This window comes from Rosa rugosa, chromosome 5, assembly GCF_958449725.1.
Source record: "Rosa rugosa chromosome 5, drRosRugo1.1, whole genome shotgun sequence".
Lineage (NCBI taxonomy): Eukaryota > Viridiplantae > Streptophyta > Magnoliopsida > Rosales > Rosaceae > Rosa > Rosa rugosa.
In genome coordinates, this window is record NC_084824.1 from 36,886,948 (window position 1) to 36,905,300 (window position 18,353).

Below are 18,353 nucleotides of genomic sequence, written 5' to 3' on the forward strand. Positions count from 1 at the left end.
GGAAATCTAAGAAGAAAAGAAATTGTATTGCAATTGATATCGATTCGTACAGATTTGCCAGCATATGTAGCTAGACGATAACCTGTGAGACACGTGTCAGTAGGACACTGGTAACCTCAAGATAGCCTAACAGCTCATAGATTCCTCTTCGATGTAAACAAAACGGTGCGTATTAACCTAATGACTTAAATAAAGAAAATAGACTAACTTGTCTTAGTCAACTGGTAAAGATATTCTTAACTTCATAACAGATTTCTTGATGGGCTCGGGTTTCGACCCGTTGCTCCACCAATTTACCGGAAGAAAAAGAAGACCCAGAAGCTGGAGTCGTCGGATTGGCAGCAAGGCGACGGTCCAGGTCGACCCAGAAGACGGCGTAGGGATTGAGGTACCTAGAACAATGGGTGCCCAAAGCATTTATGGGTATGATGAGATCGGCGCGTGAGCTGGTTTCCTGCGTCACCGGACGATGCGGAGGCCGGACAGAATTTGTAGGAGACTGGCGAGTATGGTGATGGTGATGAGTTGCGATGAAGTGTGGTTTGGTTTTGGAGAGGAGAGGATCAGAAGGGGAGGAAGAAGATGATTTTAATTTTTTGTCGTAGAGTTCTTTTTTTGTCTTTTTTTTTTTAATTATTTTTTTTGTCTTGAGATAACCATTTTAGCCCTTGAAGTGGATCCCATTTACAGAATTAATGGACGGAAAGTGAGACATTAGACACAGTTGAGGAAAATTAACAAGCTCGGGGGGTAAACTGATTAAATTGAGAGCATAGGGACTAACATGAAATTTACCTCCAAACCTCAGGAGAGTAAACTGAATTTAATCCTTTTTTTTTTTTCAAATAAAAGATTTCTTTTTTATTCTTTATTCTTTTATTTTATTTTATTTTCAGTGACTAATTTTTTGAATTCTATGAGTCAAAAGAATGGAATTTGCATTTTGGCTTCAATATGAAGAACTTGCAGCTTAAGTTCTTGTGCATATTCTTACAAAGAATGGTACAGAAATTGTGTCCGAACTCGGGTACTTAAGCATACCCATCATACCGCGATGAACACAAAGCACCTATCTGCATGATACCTCATTCCTGACCATGTCGTAAGATGATATATATTAAGGCTTGAACAAGCTGGATGAAACCTGAAAGAAGCATGCTCTTGGAAACGTCAGAATGGACAGATTATCTGTAGATGTTATGATATCTAACCGCTCAGCTGAAAAATGGCTCTAGTCTCCAGCTAGTGACAGTTTACACAAATCAAAAGCCTAACATCCATTGTATACATCAAGATAGAGCATGCATTTTTTAGGGTTGGTAGGGAATCAAGAAAAAAAAAAACAAATAGATATAATTGACATGGAGATAACAATATCAAAATCTATGTCAAATCAATATCTGTAGTAGAAAAGGAGTTTCTAACAAATTGTTCAATGCCTCGAGAAGCAAATTTAATTTTCTATAACAAAGAAATTAATGAAAAAGCAATGGAAACCTGATCAGAATGAACGAGTAAGTGATGGGGTTAAACCAAGAATTAGACTTCATAACATCAATTTTTCAATCCTGGACGAATACTCGAGCATAAGAAAATTTGGTATTATATCCATTGATAGATATGGAAATGCATGGAACGATCTTGTATGACTTAAGTTCATGAATAAATGATTCAATTATATTTTCTGTCAGTAAAGTTTATTATGAAATTGGACTATCAGCCTACTTATTGTAATCTCCCCTCCCCAGAGTTAATAACTTCAATAATCAGCTTAGTGTAAGGTAACGGTAAAAGTTTTAGAGCAGAGTAACCACGATTATGCAGGAATGAGCTCCAAAGCTGGAGCTTCCAAAAGCACTTCCAGTGCAGGCACATCGTAAGATTAGAAATTTCCAAAAAAAAAGGTTTGGAAATGAAAACGGAAATAAAGATAAAATGAGCAAATGCACAACATGATGGTGGAAATAAAATTTGAAATACATAAAATTGTGAAAGAACAAAAAAGAGGTGAGTTTCACGGAACTTCAGTAAGATTATGTGATGCAAAGACATACAATTGTGTCATGGAAATAAAATTTGAAAGACATACAATTTTGAAAGAACAAAAAAGAGATGAGTTTCATGGAAGTTCAGTAAGATTATGCCATGCAAAGAGATTGTCATCCCTGGTATATTATGAATGTATGCAAAAGGTCAACAAAGAAGTAAAAAAATCATCAATCCCGAAAACAGAATAGCCAAACTTTCCACAGCTATAGATCCTAACACAAGGGACAAACATCACAGATATATATTGCATGAGAAAGCAAATGTAAAGAATTGCTACAGTTTATGAGAAAGTAAATATCTAGACTTGCATAGTGTCTTCTTAGTTTATGACATTTTTAAGACTTCAGAATAATGCAGAATTAGTGGGTCGTGACCTATTTTCTTTTCTAGTAAATATTTAGTCATGTAACTATACACACAACTTAAAAGAGCAACAACCTCAACTTTTTTTCTAAAACTAGCTCTACTTAAATTTACCAGAGGCATCCCAGAGAAGAGCACGTCTAAATAAGAGATATGATAGTCATATCAAGTGATTATTAAAAGATATAAGTCAGACGTACCTTCACATGATGTGGCATAATTTTAATATCGAAGGGTGCATGAAGCCATGCTTCAGGTGGATAGAGCAAAAAATTCTCTGGCTTACTGGTATAGACATCTGCATATTGATGAATATGATACGCGAAAGCAGATTCTTGAACTTTATCCGTAAGGAAGGTGGCTCCGAAAGAGCTATTGAACATTCTCTTCATCTTGTAGCTTGCCTTACGCCTGCACTCATTTAGCTCGTCCAACAGTAACTTGGCCTCACTTTTCTGACTATTAGCTACCGTTGCATGCAGTCTACCAATCAATTCTTGGAATATATGAAATTTCGCCTGTGTCCAGAATGAAGTTTCAGAGGCAAACTTATAAGATGAGAAAATTAACTACTTTGAACAGGAGAAATTCTCCCATGCATATTGAGGATTTTGGCCATTATGCAACGTCTGATCATCCTATCTACCTGAATCGACATTGTATCCAACAGTTAAAATCTACTATTCACACATCCTATGCATTTTGCAATGTTGATTCCAATACCAGAATTTCTAATTGAGTAATTTCCTGTAGTTTCTCTACATTCTATTCTCTTTTGTTCTACATCAATGAGAACAGAAGCTCATCAACTATTTAGATAAATTGCTTTGTCAAATAATTTTAACAGATCTCATGGGTGCACTGAAGAAAGAGAGATGGTCAAGAGATTTTTCAACTCAATTGTCATAAAAAATTAAAATTGTTAACTAAAGATGACAAAATAATGTTTATGTAATAACTAGATGTTGCTCGTAGTCGATCTATAGTAGATGTACACCACCTTCAAGAAGAAACAAAAATATTCCCAATCCACAGAAAAAAAAAATACAATAAAATAAAATATGAGAAGACGACCAAGCAAATTCAAATGAGAGAACATTTTCGAAAAATATACCTGCTCCACGCGGTAAGCATCCTCATTTTGTATAAGTATTTCATCCTACAAAATTAACGGAGCATTTCAATAAAATCATACTAAATAATAAAGACTTAATCTGAAACGTTCTAAAAAGCCAAACAGCGCATCTCATAAACTACCAGATCTGATCATTGAGTATCCAAAGCAAAGTGTTGATAAATCTCCAAAATGGTGTTTTCTTTTGACCAGTAATTATCCAATTATTTTGGAAAGGACTAGTAGTAACCCAGGTTGCTCTCACCTCAATGAGAAGACTAAATTATACCAGCTGATATCAAGGCAAACCCACAAATAAATGTAAAACAGTATGACATAAATGACTTCATCAGCTGTGGGTAGAGCTCCAACTTGACATCAGAGTTGGGGAAGAAAGAAGAGGGAGGGGGCCACAAAATCAGGTACAAATGATGTAAAAATATAATACAAACAACAGAAAGGCTACAACTTCAAGTTGTAATGCAAAAGAGTCACATAAAATAGTAGATCTTTTGATGTAAAGGCTAAAAATGCAAATAAAACCCCCTCAGAGGACCACTGATGTAGGATAACCTAGGGGTTTATGTGTTTATGGTCTGAGAAGGTGGTGTTTACGGTAATGTTCTGTGGGGGAATGGGTCTTCTGATTTAAGAGCTGGAATTGAAGGGAAAGGAAGAGAAATTAGATAAACCTGGAATCACACCAAAAGGGTTCTTGGCATCGCACCAAGACTTCGCATGAATCACTCAAGAGGAAATTGTCTGTAACAAAACACAATCAATCTCATTCGCTCTGATTCCAGACCAAAGATTAAATGACCCTCGTTAATTACCTCTAGAAACACTAAAAGACTAATTATTAATGACTGACAGCTAATGGCTTAGGAAAACAAAACATAAAACCCAAAAAAAAACAAAACAAAAAAAAAACAACCTAGAAAACCCAAGAGAACTCTAGAAGGAACAGGAAGACTCTTCGTTCTCCATCAACCACCAAAGAGAACAAAAGGACAATGACATAAACATTCATGAACTGAAGACACACACACACCCCTTCTGCTTAAGCTATGATACACCTTCTGCTTTAATATGGCTAGGCTTAACAAAATAAACCTTCTGCCTGATCTAGGGTATACTTCTTCAGAAAGTTTATATAAACCATCCAGCGGCCTCGTGAGTCCTCTCTGGGTCGGCCTGGTCTAATTAAACTCAACTTAATCACACGGAATAAGAGTTATCACCCAAAATTCTCAAAAATAAATAAAGTTATTACCCAAACAAACAAACTTTCAGCCATGCAGATCGGACAAATCAGGGGCTCGGCTAATACACCGATTGCAGAGTGAGGACTCAAATTATGATTCTCATCACCTACAGTGTAATAAAATAAAAGCAGGAGTTGGGAGAACCAGAAAGATGCAACAATTACAGCTTTTGAAGACCTTTATCAACTCTGCAGGATCAACAGTTAGATCCTTTTCAGTAGCATAAGACTACAAAGAGCTCTGCTCCTATTCCTAAGAGAACCATTCCGTGTACCAATTAGACTGTAAAATTATGCAAATTGTAAACCACTATTCTGAATATATAACACAACAATCAGAAGAATTATGGAAAAAGTCATACTTCTAGTTCATGGATTATAGCAGCAGTGCGCCAACCAGCTTTTGATGGTCCCCTTAGGTCGCTAAAGAGGTGATCACCAAAGTATATCACCTACCAAAGGGGTGTAGGGAAAGGATTAGTTTTTAATTAATCAAACAGAATAATAATACAGAGGCATATGAGAAGTTTGAAAAAAAAAAAAAAATCAAATGATATTATCATACCTCTGGTCCCTTCCACTTGGTAATTTGAAGGAATGATTTCAGGCATCCATGGTAATAAATTTTATTAGGAAGAAACGCATCCACCTTTGTGAAAGCTAAATTATCCTTCTCTGCATCATAACAACTGCAGAAAACAAGTTTCACAAAACACCATAGAAGCTACAATGTTAGCTTTTCTTACAGAAATAAAGAATAAAACTGAACTATGGAAAGGATACCAAAGTACACAAAACAAGAGGTTTGAAGAAACTATTGGTAAATATTTACCAATTTTTAGGTGTATAACATAAATGGTACAGGCATTCACCGTTTGACACTCAACTTCTATACAAGGAACCAACAGTCAAAACCAAAGTTTTAAATAGCCAGGGCGTTTTTGTCTCACATTGCGCCTCATAGTCTTGAAGCCTTGACGCATAAGCTCTCCCGAGTGCAAATGGGAGTGCTTTAGAGTTGGGTGTTATTGGTTAAAGTGAAAGACTTGGGCATATTTGGCTGAGGAAGCAAAACAATGTAGGTTTGCAACAATTTCAAAACCCACTCCAAAAGCTGTAGCTTTCGGTTTTTTTTTTTTTAATAAAAAAGAAAAAGAAAGGCCAGATCTTGCTGTCATCTCCGCATACGCTTGGATGAGTTTTGCACCACCTCAACAAGAAGGGTATGCTTCACTGGAGAAGCATGTGCCTACTGTGCCATTTGCAAAACAGATCGATCCTCTGAGGCCATTTTTCTTCCACCTCTACGGGTTATGCGTTTAAAATACTGGTCAAACCCTCAGTCCAACAGTTGAAACATAACCTCAATTCTTATTGTTTAAAGGAATAGTGTGTATCCGGATTCCACATCACCTCAGTGTTCATGTGAATTCCCAATGCAACTACAAATCTTTTTGTTAGAAAGCCCAAAAGAAAACTAGAGCACAACCACAGTTTTTTTTTTTTAGAAGTATACAAAATAAAGCACCTTGTCTGATGTCTATCTCACATGTAACTATTTATGAAACAGAAAACAAAGTTGAAGATGCACACCGGAATGGATGCTCAGATGTGTAGAAATCTGGCTTATTGGCTTTGGCAATCACAACGTCAAAAAGTTCCCTCCAAGAGTCATTACAACCCAAAGAATCCTAACAAAAAGTCAACTTCAACCAATTAATCCACAAAATGCCAAACGAGAAATATAAGAAATTAACCTATGCACAGACACATTCACGTTCACATGAATAACAGACAAACCAAACCTTTTTTAAGCAAGCATCAACTTTTTTTTTTTTTTTCAGATCATACACAACCCCCTCCGATTTAGCTCGAAGTGGCTGGCAGTTGTGAGACGAAAGCCATGAATTTGTGGGATCCTTCCCTAGTGAAACAACTAAAACCCTTTCGGGCCAAACCAAACCGATTCTGGTTGTGCCTTTCTCTTCTTCAAAATGGTGGCCATCTTCTTCAAGGTTGGCTTCTGTGGCTAGCACCACATACAAAAACTAGCAAGTCTCATATACAGCTTCAAAACTTTACTTATAATCAAGTGTTACGAAGGCAACAATAGGATCTAATTTCAGACTCAGACACGATGGATACTAATTTATAAATCAACCACGCACCTCGGTACTGCAGCTGTGTCAGTAAGAATTTCAGTGATGAGACAAAAAGATGGTATATCTAAACTCTAAGACATCAGATGGATTTGAAGATTAGCGTACATGAGTATAACTCAAAAGTTGGCTTGAAAAGACTGAATTGTATAGAGTTGTGATGATGTGTAAGACTTGACATTCTATACATGCATGTTGATCCCTCAATGTGGTTGTAAACCAGGACGCTCAATTAGAGAGAAGTGACTTGCTAAGAGAAAACCCCGTAGCGTTTGGTAAAGGTAAAAAGGCCAGAACCCTTTGGGGTTGTGGGGTGCTAGCTGTAGTTTGGGTGGTCTGGATGGAAAGAAATAAAAGATTATTTGAAAACTATCGAGGGGTGGAGAAGGAAGACCTGTGGGAGAGAGTCAAGTTCTAGGCATCCTTATGGGTTTCTATTTCTAAGGAATTCAAGGATTATAATCTCTCTTCCATTATACTTAACTGGCAAGCAGCTGTAGTATAAGCCCCTAGGCCTTGATTAGTATTATTAGACGAGATGCTAGGCCTATAGCCCTAGCTGCCCTCTTTAGATCATTAAAGCGGACTCCTTGTCCGCCTCCCTGTATCTCGATTTTTGCTTTTTTAATAAAAAGCTGTTTCTTCTCAAAAAAAAACCAGGACGCTCAATAGCCCAAACTCCAAGAATCCTAAATATTAACCACAAACATCTGGAATTACTAACTCCCTCCCCTCCCCAAATACAAACAAAAGCATACATTAGTCAGGTAAACTCCTAAATCAGAAAGATAATGCATGCCCATACAAAGCAGATCATCCCTAACAAGACAAGATAACAGGTTGGATTAGTGGAGTCAACGGACTCGACTAATCAACGGTAGGGTTAGGTACTAGTATTTAACATTAGAAAGAATGAGACTACTCAAAAACGACCCCTAGCATGAATTGCCACCCCTATACACTATCAACACTTTATAATTCCTCTATTATCGAAAGGCTGCATATAAAGCAATATGGAGGTAAAACTGGTAGGGGTAGAATTTCCAGTTATTTGACTTTACCTCACAACAGAATAGCATGCTAAAACTGGTAGGGGTTAGGCTGCATATAAATCATTATCGAAGATAATGATTCCTCACAACAGAATAGCATGCTAAAACTGGTAGGGGTAGAATTTCCAGTTATTTGACTTTACCTCCAACAAAAAACGCATTCCTCCATCCACAAAGCAATATGGAGAGTTAGTCAGCAAGAATAGTTTCTTTCCTTTTTCCTTGAGCATCTTCAGAAAGTGTAACAGCTGGCCCTATATTAACCAAGATAAGAAAAAGCATCAGGATAAATAATAAGCTCAAAGCCTCAAACTAGACAGTTGGATTAGATGCTAGGGTAATTTTATTCTCAATAAAGCAGTCATCAACATCAGCATGATTGTAACATATCATCTTACAGATGTGATAGGACTTACATTTTTAACAAGATATTTATGGGGATCAGAAAGAATTCCTCTATGAACAAGGCCAGTACGGTGAACATGCTGAATCGCACGATTTACATCTTGATAGATGTAGCAAGCATCAAATTCCAGCTTAGCATCCACAAAATATTGTACGATGTCTGCAATGAGGCATGCCTATAAAGTACAATTTAGACAAAACATAATTGAGTTAAAACAAAGTGAACTTATTCCTATAACGTAGGAGATGACTGATAGCAGTTCACATGTGCATTAATAGCAGGTCACATGTACATCTTTTGTTAAAGGGGGCTGAAAGTACAGAGTATTTCTTTCTTCACTGGCCTGTTACCCTATTAATTTAGCACGATCTTCTTTGGTAGCTAATGCATTTTTTCTTGTGTGGAAAAAGTACTTTGCACTTGGAGGGGTTCGAGGGAAGAGCAGAACCGTTATTAACTTAATATGTGAGAGCTGTTGTGTGGATGCTATGGATGGAAAGAAACAAAATGATCTGTGAAGATTAAAGGGCGGAAGGAGGGAGCATTGGTACATTAGAGGCACAGTTTCTGGTAACATAGAGAAAAATACCATCTTTTGTTATTCTTAGGTTGCAACAGATGATACTTAAATTTACATTTGGGATCACTCATATGCTATTCTATTTCAGATTTTTGGAAAGGCTTAGGATTCTGTATCTACTCCTGTAGACAGCTCCTCTACTATGATTGCAGTACAACCTTTCTGGTCTAATTTGTGTTTCTTAACAACACAGTTAAAAAACTTGCCCAATGGCTGAAAGATTGTGTAAACAGGTCCATACTAACATACTAAAATTTCTCATATGTTGAGATCGCACACCCCCCCCCCCCCCCCCCCCCCAAAACACAAACACAACAAACAAAAAAAAACCCTTCCCTTGGACCTTGTGGTAATTAAATAGAATAGCTGACCTCACTAAAGCAGAAGAAATCCATCAACCCAACAAGGCTTCCTGCTTGATCACGACCAATACGCCTTGTGCCATATATCTCATCCATTTCCTTCCTACTAAGCTGCATGAGATTTCAGAGAGAGAGAGAGAGAGAGAGGATCGTAAGAAACAGATTTGTGCGCCAAAATCTTATTGAAAAACTTTAATTGACAAAGAAACGCAACAAAATTTTGTCAAATTTTAGAAAGCACAAAACCTAGCCTGTAAAGTGTACATTATTCAATAAACATAACCTGTGTAGTAGCATTTTTAATTCATATAACATGTTGCCTAAGTAGTTTTCTTGTGTTGAACAAAAGAATAGTATTCACATATTTTAACTACAATTGGTATAGGAGGCCGTGCATCAAATATTTCAGGAAGCGGGAAATGCAAAGAAGAAAAAATCAAGAGCAAGATTATATACAAACAATATCGAAATTACAATAGAAGTGAGTGAATAGATATTGTTGAAAACAAAAAAAAAAAAAACAGCAAGGGGTGACCTTTTCCTTTAAGCATCATCCACAAGAGTTATTAGAACTCTGGACAATCCTTAAAAGCAATAAGGTTAACTCCAGATGATAAGCAATTAGATTCTCAGGATTTCATACAAGGTTGGGTTCTGGCAGCTAGTAACCATGGGCCAGCGAGTTATTGTGCAAAAAAAAAAAAAAACAGGTCAGCTGTACATGCACCTTTATTCCTACATTCGAGTAAAAAGAGCCACAAGAAATGTTTTTTTTTTTTTACAGCAAGGCCAACGTCCAGAGAGAAAACTAAAATAATTAATCTCTTTACTTAAATTTCTTGGAATTATGAATCTCCTGGCATAGGGTATCCATGCCATTCATTCTTTCTACTAAATTAATACGAAACTACTAAGTACTATGAGAATTGGCATAGACTATGGCCTAAAGCTGTTAAAGCAAGTGATCTAAAGGTCAAAGTTCCCAGTCCCTTGCAGCCTTAGTACTACTGCCCTGTCTCCATGCCCCACAAGTTCTTTTGGTTCTTTTGGCAAAATATGTGAAATACATATTCTGCAGCGACAACTGTCTCTTATGTGAGAAAAAATAAAACAATTGCTTACTGTTAAGATCGAACACAAGTTGTATGAATGGACATGTATCTTCTATGTAAATAAGTTAAAAACTCATGACTAGACCTTCTAATTTTTCAGTTGCCAGATTGAAAACATCAATCATTTATATGTTCTATCCCTCATTCCCCACCATTACTATGATGTGGATCCCTTAAGCCATACATTTCTGATCAACTGCAAAACACTATAGTTACTTTCCTCAAAATTTGCTATCTTCTTTTCCTGGGAACCCATCAAGCACCTACCTTAGAAGCATTATCTATAGCCTAGGTGCTTAGTAAAAAAATAAAGAAAATATCTCCATATAAACTTCCAGTTCTGGAAAACATTATACAGTAATCAAAGCAAAATAATTAATTTTGAAGTACCTTTCGACGACCATAGTAGCATCCACCTGGCTCAATTGACCCAAAAAAGTCCAGCTTCAAGAGACACCCTTTCAATTTGTCATAGCACAGTCCTCTAATGGGAAAAGTAGGATCGTACTTAAATTCCATGCAAACCTCAGGATACCGGATCTGAAACAATCACAAACAAACATCTCTAGTTAAACAAGAGCAAAGCATCAGCGCCACAAAGTTTATCAGTATTGCTTCAATGGGTCTAAACTGACCTCATTGACCATATGCTCCTTAGCAAGATCATATATCAAGTTCTGTAAATGTGCCGAGTAATGCGCCAGCGTGTAGTCATAGTCAAATCCATAAACTTGAATACTGTCCAACCTCAGGTTTTTATTTACATATATCCCTAATTTGGATGTATGACATGGATCAATAACACAACTGACACGAGTAATCGAGCTCAACCGAGAAACAGGAATGACGGACTGACAAACCTTCCGGATTCATCTTCGGCACTTCTTTAAGTACCTGTGGAATCTTGAGGAAACTCTGCTTTGCGGCATCAAATTCCCGCCGAATCTTTGCTATCTCATCATCAGCAGTCTCTCCATTCTCAAATTTCAACACGGTTGGCTCGGGTGTAGCAATGGCTCCATAACTCCGAAAACCTAAGTTTAAGTAAATTGAACAGCTCCATTCATTCGTAATGATCAATATGCAAACACATTTACAGTAAACGTTACAAATCATAGTGCAACTCATTTTCTACAGGCCTCCAATGGATGTAGCATTTCCAATCATATAGTAACAAAACACAAAAGATTCAGGCATTGTTGAACAAATTCATATCGAAATTCAACAGAGAGAGGAAGCGAACCTTGTAGAGCTCCAGATGAGCAAAAGCTCGTCCTCTGCAACAAAAGCACAAACAGATGAGATTAGAAGCTTCACACAGAGAGAGAGATATCGAGAGAGAGAGAGAGAGAGAGAGACGTTGATGGAAGAGGAGAGAGGGAGCAGCCTGCGAAACAAGGCCATAGGAAGGGAAGGGAATGAGAGAAGCTCAACTTAGTTTAGTGGTGTTATATGCGAAAATCAAGTACCGCCATTTTAACATTCAGGTGGTGATGCAGCTCAACTTGCTTAGGAGAACAGTACATATGGAGGAAAATTATTCTTTTTTTTTTTTTTTGGTTACAAGAAAATTATTCATTTTCGTCAAAAAGTTTTATCTTTTTGGCTACATTTTCGTGAAAATTCTTTTTCTCATTTTCTATTCCGTCAAATGTTGATGATTCTTTTGTTTTTTTTTTTTTTGGATAGAAAAGTTGATGATTCTTAGCTTCCACCAAACCCCAATTTTTTTTTTTTTTAATTAATCTTCACTCCAAAATATTGCCCAAAAAAAAAAATCTTCACTCCAAAATATCTTACCATCCACTTAAATTCCTGTGACGTCATTGTTACCTCTGATAGGAGAGTGGCTATCCATGATTGTAGGTGTGTCTTCTGTGGTTTACATTTTGAAACTAGTTTGCATTTATTTAAGATTGTTTTGGCATGATGGGCCACTTCACTTGTTTCCTAATGATCATCCAGCCACTAATTTAGATGAGTGGGTATGGACTATGATGGATGAATTGGATAGTGAGAAACGGTGCATATTTTATGTCCTTGTGGACCCTCTGGAGTGAGAGGAACAAGGTTGTCTGGCAGGAGGCAGTGTTTGATCCCATATTTGCTACTAAATGGATGGTTCACTACTTGGTGGATTTTCAGCGCTACCATTGTAAACCTAGGCTATGTTTGTTTCATGGGATTGGATTGGATTGGATATCCTTATTAGCTTGTGTTACACTAATCCCATGTTTGGCAACTTCAAGGACTGTTTTAAATGAGACTCTAGAGTCCCAAATTCTCATAAACACCTTCTACCATAAACCCCCCAAAAACCATGGGATTATGGAAGCTCTCCTTCTCACCTTCTACTGCCCCGTCGCGACCCAAAGCCTCCCTCTTTCTGACATCAGCGACCTCTACCTCCTCGACTTCGTCGGCCCACCTGGGTTTGTCCAGGAGGTCTCTGCCGAGGTCCCCAACCTCATTTTCTATCCCCAATTGAACCCAGAATCACTGCCACAGAAGGTTATAGCAACGGTGGCCGAATACCTAGAAATCAAGTCTTCCAAAATTTTATCAAATTCAAAAACCATGTATACTAGCATGTAGAACACGAAGAGCAGATCAACTTTCATATCTTATGCACCTCAAAACATTGCCGGAGCAGCCGGAATTTGTACAGAAACTGCAGGAGAACCCAAGATTTTCGAGGTCCGATTCTCTCTCCACAACCAGCAACCAGACCAGCCGAGGAAAGAGAAACGTCGGCGATGACGAGATGGATCAAACCCAGCTGCTGCGCCTGCCGGAGGTGGCCTGATGGCAGAGTTCCAATCAGCTGCCGTTTGGAGCCTCTCGGGTCTTCATGTCAATGGTGTTGGCTCTAGTTTTAGTCCTAACTGACCAAACATGGGTTAGGGAATAACATAGCATAATCCAGGCTTGAGGAGTCCAGGACTCTTATAGAAATTAAGGAGAGGTATGACAGTCCGGTGAAACAAACATAACCCTAGTGTGAAGCAGAAGCGGTTGCCTACCAAGTGGGAGTGTCCACTGCAGGGTCGCCTCAAAATTAATATTGATGGGGCATTTCGTGGGGTGGATGGTAGTGGTGGTATTGGGGTAGTGGCTAGAAACGATGAAGGTGTGGGAGTCGCAGCTATAGCTAGGCCCATTGTACATGCTCACTCACCATTTAGTATGGAAGTTGAAGCATGTAGAGCGGGTCTATTACTTGGTATTTACCAAGGTTGGTCGGACGTAGCTAGACATTGAAAGCGACTCTATCCTTAAAACTCCCACTAGGACTATGAATATCTCTGAGAGAATTCTAATCTTAACTTTGCCTTAATAGGACTATGAATTATCTCTGAGAGAATTCTAATCTTAACTTTGCCTTAAAAATTCAAAGACAACATGATCAGGCTTTGAATATTCATAATCTGTGGATAACAACTAAAACCTTTTGGCATAAAATCTTGAGTCCATGGAAAAACTCAATCTAATAAATCTGGGAATGCACTTTCAAGATAATCGGCAACTTAAAAAAATAGTTGCTATAGGAAGAACTATAGGTCAGTAAGAAAGAAAGTACTCCCACTAAACCAAGAAAATTTAGAACTTCCACTAAAGAATATGAAAGCAACATTCAGTGAAAATAGATCATAAAACACACCACCAATTTCTTGATTTATCCTTAACTAATAGCAATTTAAAATAAGACAATTCAACTTCTCCAAAATCTATAAGATTTGAAAACTCCATAGGCCGTAAAATAATGTCAAAACTTTAATGAAATTTTCTTTTCTAGTAAAAGAATCAAGAATATCATTTTCTCATGAAAATTTAACTTGTGAAAGTAAAACCTTACTCCCACTGTCCCTTATCAAATCCGAACATTCGTATGACCATGAAAAATAGTGAAACCACAAATTACCAAGTTGTAGGTTTTAAGCAATCAAGTGATAAGCCACACAATACTTTTACAGTAAACAACACATATATGTCAAATACTTTCCCCTGTTAGGAAAAAAAAATTGTTGTCCAAAATCAAAACTTTCGTACATATAATAAGACCATGGTCAATAGAAAAAAATTGCTATATCCATATGTATAATTTATGTGCTGCTTTTGAGATAACCAAAAAATCTGCAATCAGAAGAAGTTTTGGTAGACTATTATTGATAAAATACAAAACCTATATATATAGCTTCATAAAATTTTCATGGAGCCAAAGTGCTCGTTAGGATAAAATGTGGTGATGCTATTTTAAATTCATATTTCATGTCAAATCAGGTGTCATAAAATAAACACTCTCCCTATTACAATTGCTTTTAGATCAAGCAATTAGGGAACATAAACCATGTTTACTACCTTTGAAAAATATACCATAACAGACTCGTCAAAAACATGACGGCAACTTTCTTGACAAAAATATATCAACACGTACGATATATTGAATACCACTTAACATCACATTAAACATGTGAATGATTCAAACAAAGAGATTCAACATCCATGCCAACTTTAATGTTTCTATCTTTAGATGCAGTTTGCTATGTCTCACAGGCAATGGGAAAATAACAGACAGCTTAGCAAACAATATAAAAAATTGTAGTGATCACATCAACCAAGATGTACTGTAGTAAGCCCCTTAAGACAATGTCAAGCAACACCTGTGTGGCACGAAGACATGACATTTTGAAGTTTCTTATTCACAAAACCAAAATGGATAAAATTGCTATTTTGCTAAGATCAGTCAACACCTTTAATGGCAAGAGGAAAAGATCTAGGCAAACCAAATGCATTTATATCAATTTTGTGATGTGCTGTATGTGCAAGCTAAAGCCATGTAAAGTTTAAACCTCCTTTGAGAGATACAGTCATGAATTTAATATGCACAACACAAGTTTCTTGATCTTATAACCTTTATAATCAATGAGAGATCCTAGTGGCGGTTTGCTGTGTGCAACATGTACCACTAAGACACCCCATAGACCTAAGATCAAAGTTGGTTCCTGAAGTTTCGTTGAGCACAAAGCTTGATGAAAGACACCAACTGTGCTCACAGTAAAATTTAACAAGATCTACTTTGGGAGATATTTTCTTGTTATTTAAATTTTACACCAGCAAATTGTACACAATGATTATCAACATATGCAAGATATTCCAGATCATACAAGAGCATGAGAGGTAACATATCACTATAGCCATTGAGGTATGATCATCACAAAATATCCTAATTTAAAATACTCAAGGTGCATCCCTGATACACTTTAAGCATCACTTGATAATCAATGATAAAAGTTTTCAAGAGTTCTTGAAAACATACCTTAGTTGTGTCAAATCATGTTAGCAGCAGATGCATAGATATAAGCCGCATAGCATCCAAGCAATCTCTATAGTCTGATTTCAAGGAAAACTTATCAAAAACGCCAGAAGACTATTAAGTGGCTATCAAATATAATTAGGCCAATGTGGCAATTTTCTTTCAAATTAAATGTATCACTTAGTCTAAGAAAATATTGATTAACAACATAGAGTAGTCAAGTTCTCCTCTGCAGGATAATCTGAAATCAGACATTAACACTTTTATGCTAAACTTGATTTACTGCACAGCGGAAAATGAATAGAACATATCCAAGTTCATGATATAATTTTGTTAAAGGACTTCATTTCATATGTCAAAAATAGCCTTAAAATATAATTGCATGAAAATAAACTCATTCATATGATTAGTCATATGCATTCTTCAGCTGATCATAACAATTCTTAGAAGGAAAAACCAGAGGATATGCATTGAAGGAAACTATAGATGCATAATGATCTGAACTTCGTAAGCCCAACTTGTGCACCGCACAATAACATGTGTATCCAATAACAGACACATACACATGACATATTATAAACTTCGTGAGCCTAGAATTTGTATACGTTATACCCATTTGCTGGCCAAATATGTCATAAATTAAAAAAATTTAGGCATAAGATAGAGACATGCATCAACCAGACTTTGGTTTTATTTTTCATGAGAGCATGTAAAAGAGTAAAAATTAAAATCATAAGCATTAATATAACCCCTGAACAGCCTGGCCAAAGAGAAACAATACATATAAGGGGAATATGGATACATATGCATCACAACTTGTCATGGAAACATATTCTGCATGTTCATTTTATGGTAGCAGACCCTTCACATTGGTTCTCAAAATATCATAAACTTCATTTGAGATCATTCCTTCATGTTTTGTATTTCCAGTGGAATTAAGCTACCAGTACCCTATTGACTAGCACTTCGTAACATGCACTTTACTCAAATAGCGGGCAATTTTGAAGCAAGCAAAAACAATTCTACTGGTTTCTAGTAATCATGCATGTAACTTACAGTCATGCTCACTGAATATGAAATAACAAATATTATTACCAACAACAAAATAAATTAGTTGGGCCAAGTTTCTACAAACAGTAATATTATTTACAATAAATAGTCCAAGTACTTGTTATGCAGTCATCCTCTATAAAAGTACATCCACTGCCATTGCAATTTCACGCAAGGTTTTAAATATCTGAGATATTTTTGATATCTCCCCCGATATCTCCTTTTTTCGACGAACCGATATATTTAGGGGGGTAAATATCTTATATTTTACCGTTTCTGCGAAATTTCTCCGACATTGTCAAATATCCCTGATATATTAGATATTTGCGATATATCCCCGATAAAATAAAGAAATATCTGTAAAATTTGAGGTAAAAATAAAAAAAGGATTAAATACTTGTTACTCCTCATACTTTTCCCTGAAAAACAGTTTGGTCCCTCGCCTTTTAAATTAAACTGAATAGTCCTTATTCTCTCAAATTCTCATATAACAAGTCCAAAATGATCCGAAATGACTATTATGCCCCTAATTTTCTATTTTTATTATTATTTTAATTTTTTTCTCTATTTTTTTAATTTTTCTCCCTTTTTTTTATATTTTCTCTTTCCCTCCCTCTCTCCTGGCCGCACAGTCTCTCTCTCTCTCCCTCGACCTCTCTTCTTCTTCTTCTTCTCTTCCTCTGCAACCACCGGAGAACCTTGACCTCTCTTCTTCTTCTCTTCTTCTCTTCCTCTCTTCTTCTTCTCTTCCTCTGCAACCACCGGAGAACACCTTCCTCTACACGTAATTTAGCTACACTTCCTTAATAAACATTTAATCCTTAATATAATTTAGCTACACGTAATTTACCTTCCTCTCTTCTTCTTCTCTTCCTCTGCCATCACCGGAGACCACCACTTCCAGCCACCATCTCACCAAAAACCTAAACTCTACCATTCTCTCTTCTTCTTCCCTCTGCAACCACTGGAGAACACCATCTCCGGCCACCATTTCATCACCATTCAAAATTAAACAACAAAATTAGGGATTCAATTTCTCGTCAACCCAGAAGCTCCAATCAAAGGAAAAACATGAAGATTACCTAATAGAGGCGGTCTGAAGCTCCAGCAGCCATGAGCGGCGGAGCTATCTTCTCCCACGCACCAGCGGTGGCGCGTGAAGCGCGTGCGGCGGCTTTGGTCAGAATCGGAGGTCGGGAGTTTGGGGTTTCGAAAGATAGTGCAGCTCCGACTTCGTTTATGGAGGTGTTGAAGCTCGATTCGAGCTGGAGACTAGAAATGGAAGGCATGCAGAGCCGAGAGCTTCGGTGATTCTCGAACGGCGTCATTAGGCGTCGGCTGGCAGAGGGGTTTCTAGGTTTTGCTCTCTAAGGCTTGCTGAGTCTGACGGTGGTGTCGATATGGCGAGGTGATGGTCGGAAATCGATGGAGGTAGAGAGGCGGTAGTGTCGCAGCCTTGGGTGGTTGCGGGTGGAGGCCGGAGGCGGTGCATGTCGATGGTGAGGCTTGGGCTTGGGTCGGATTTGGG

The 18,353-nt window shown here is 37.3% G+C and overlaps 1 protein-coding gene across 2 annotated transcripts; it reads right to left on the reverse strand.

Moving 5' to 3' along the window:
* Window positions 1-912: 912 nt before the first annotated feature.
* Window positions 913-12,000, reverse strand: LOC133710677 (uncharacterized). Of its 2 annotated transcripts, none has more exons than XM_062136813.1 (14): window positions 11,896-12,000; window positions 11,705-11,738; window positions 11,322-11,495; window positions 11,097-11,233; window positions 10,852-11,001; window positions 9,359-9,460; window positions 8,418-8,582; window positions 8,145-8,255; window positions 6,384-6,481; window positions 5,356-5,479; window positions 5,153-5,242; window positions 3,527-3,571; window positions 2,613-2,930; window positions 913-1,144 (listed from the first exon to the last, which is right to left on the reverse strand). In XM_062136813.1, exons 3-14 carry the CDS (start codon window positions 11,332-11,334, stop codon window positions 1,118-1,120), a joined length of 1,380 nt encoding a protein of 459 aa, XP_061992797.1. In that variant the 5' UTR covers window positions 11,335-11,495; window positions 11,705-11,738; window positions 11,896-12,000; the 3' UTR covers window positions 913-1,117. The 2 variants fall into 2 exon arrangements, with proteins under 2 accessions (XP_061992797.1, XP_061992796.1); XM_062136812.1 differs by having other exon boundaries at window positions 11,821-11,968.
* Window positions 12,001-18,353: the final 6,353 nt, after the last annotated feature.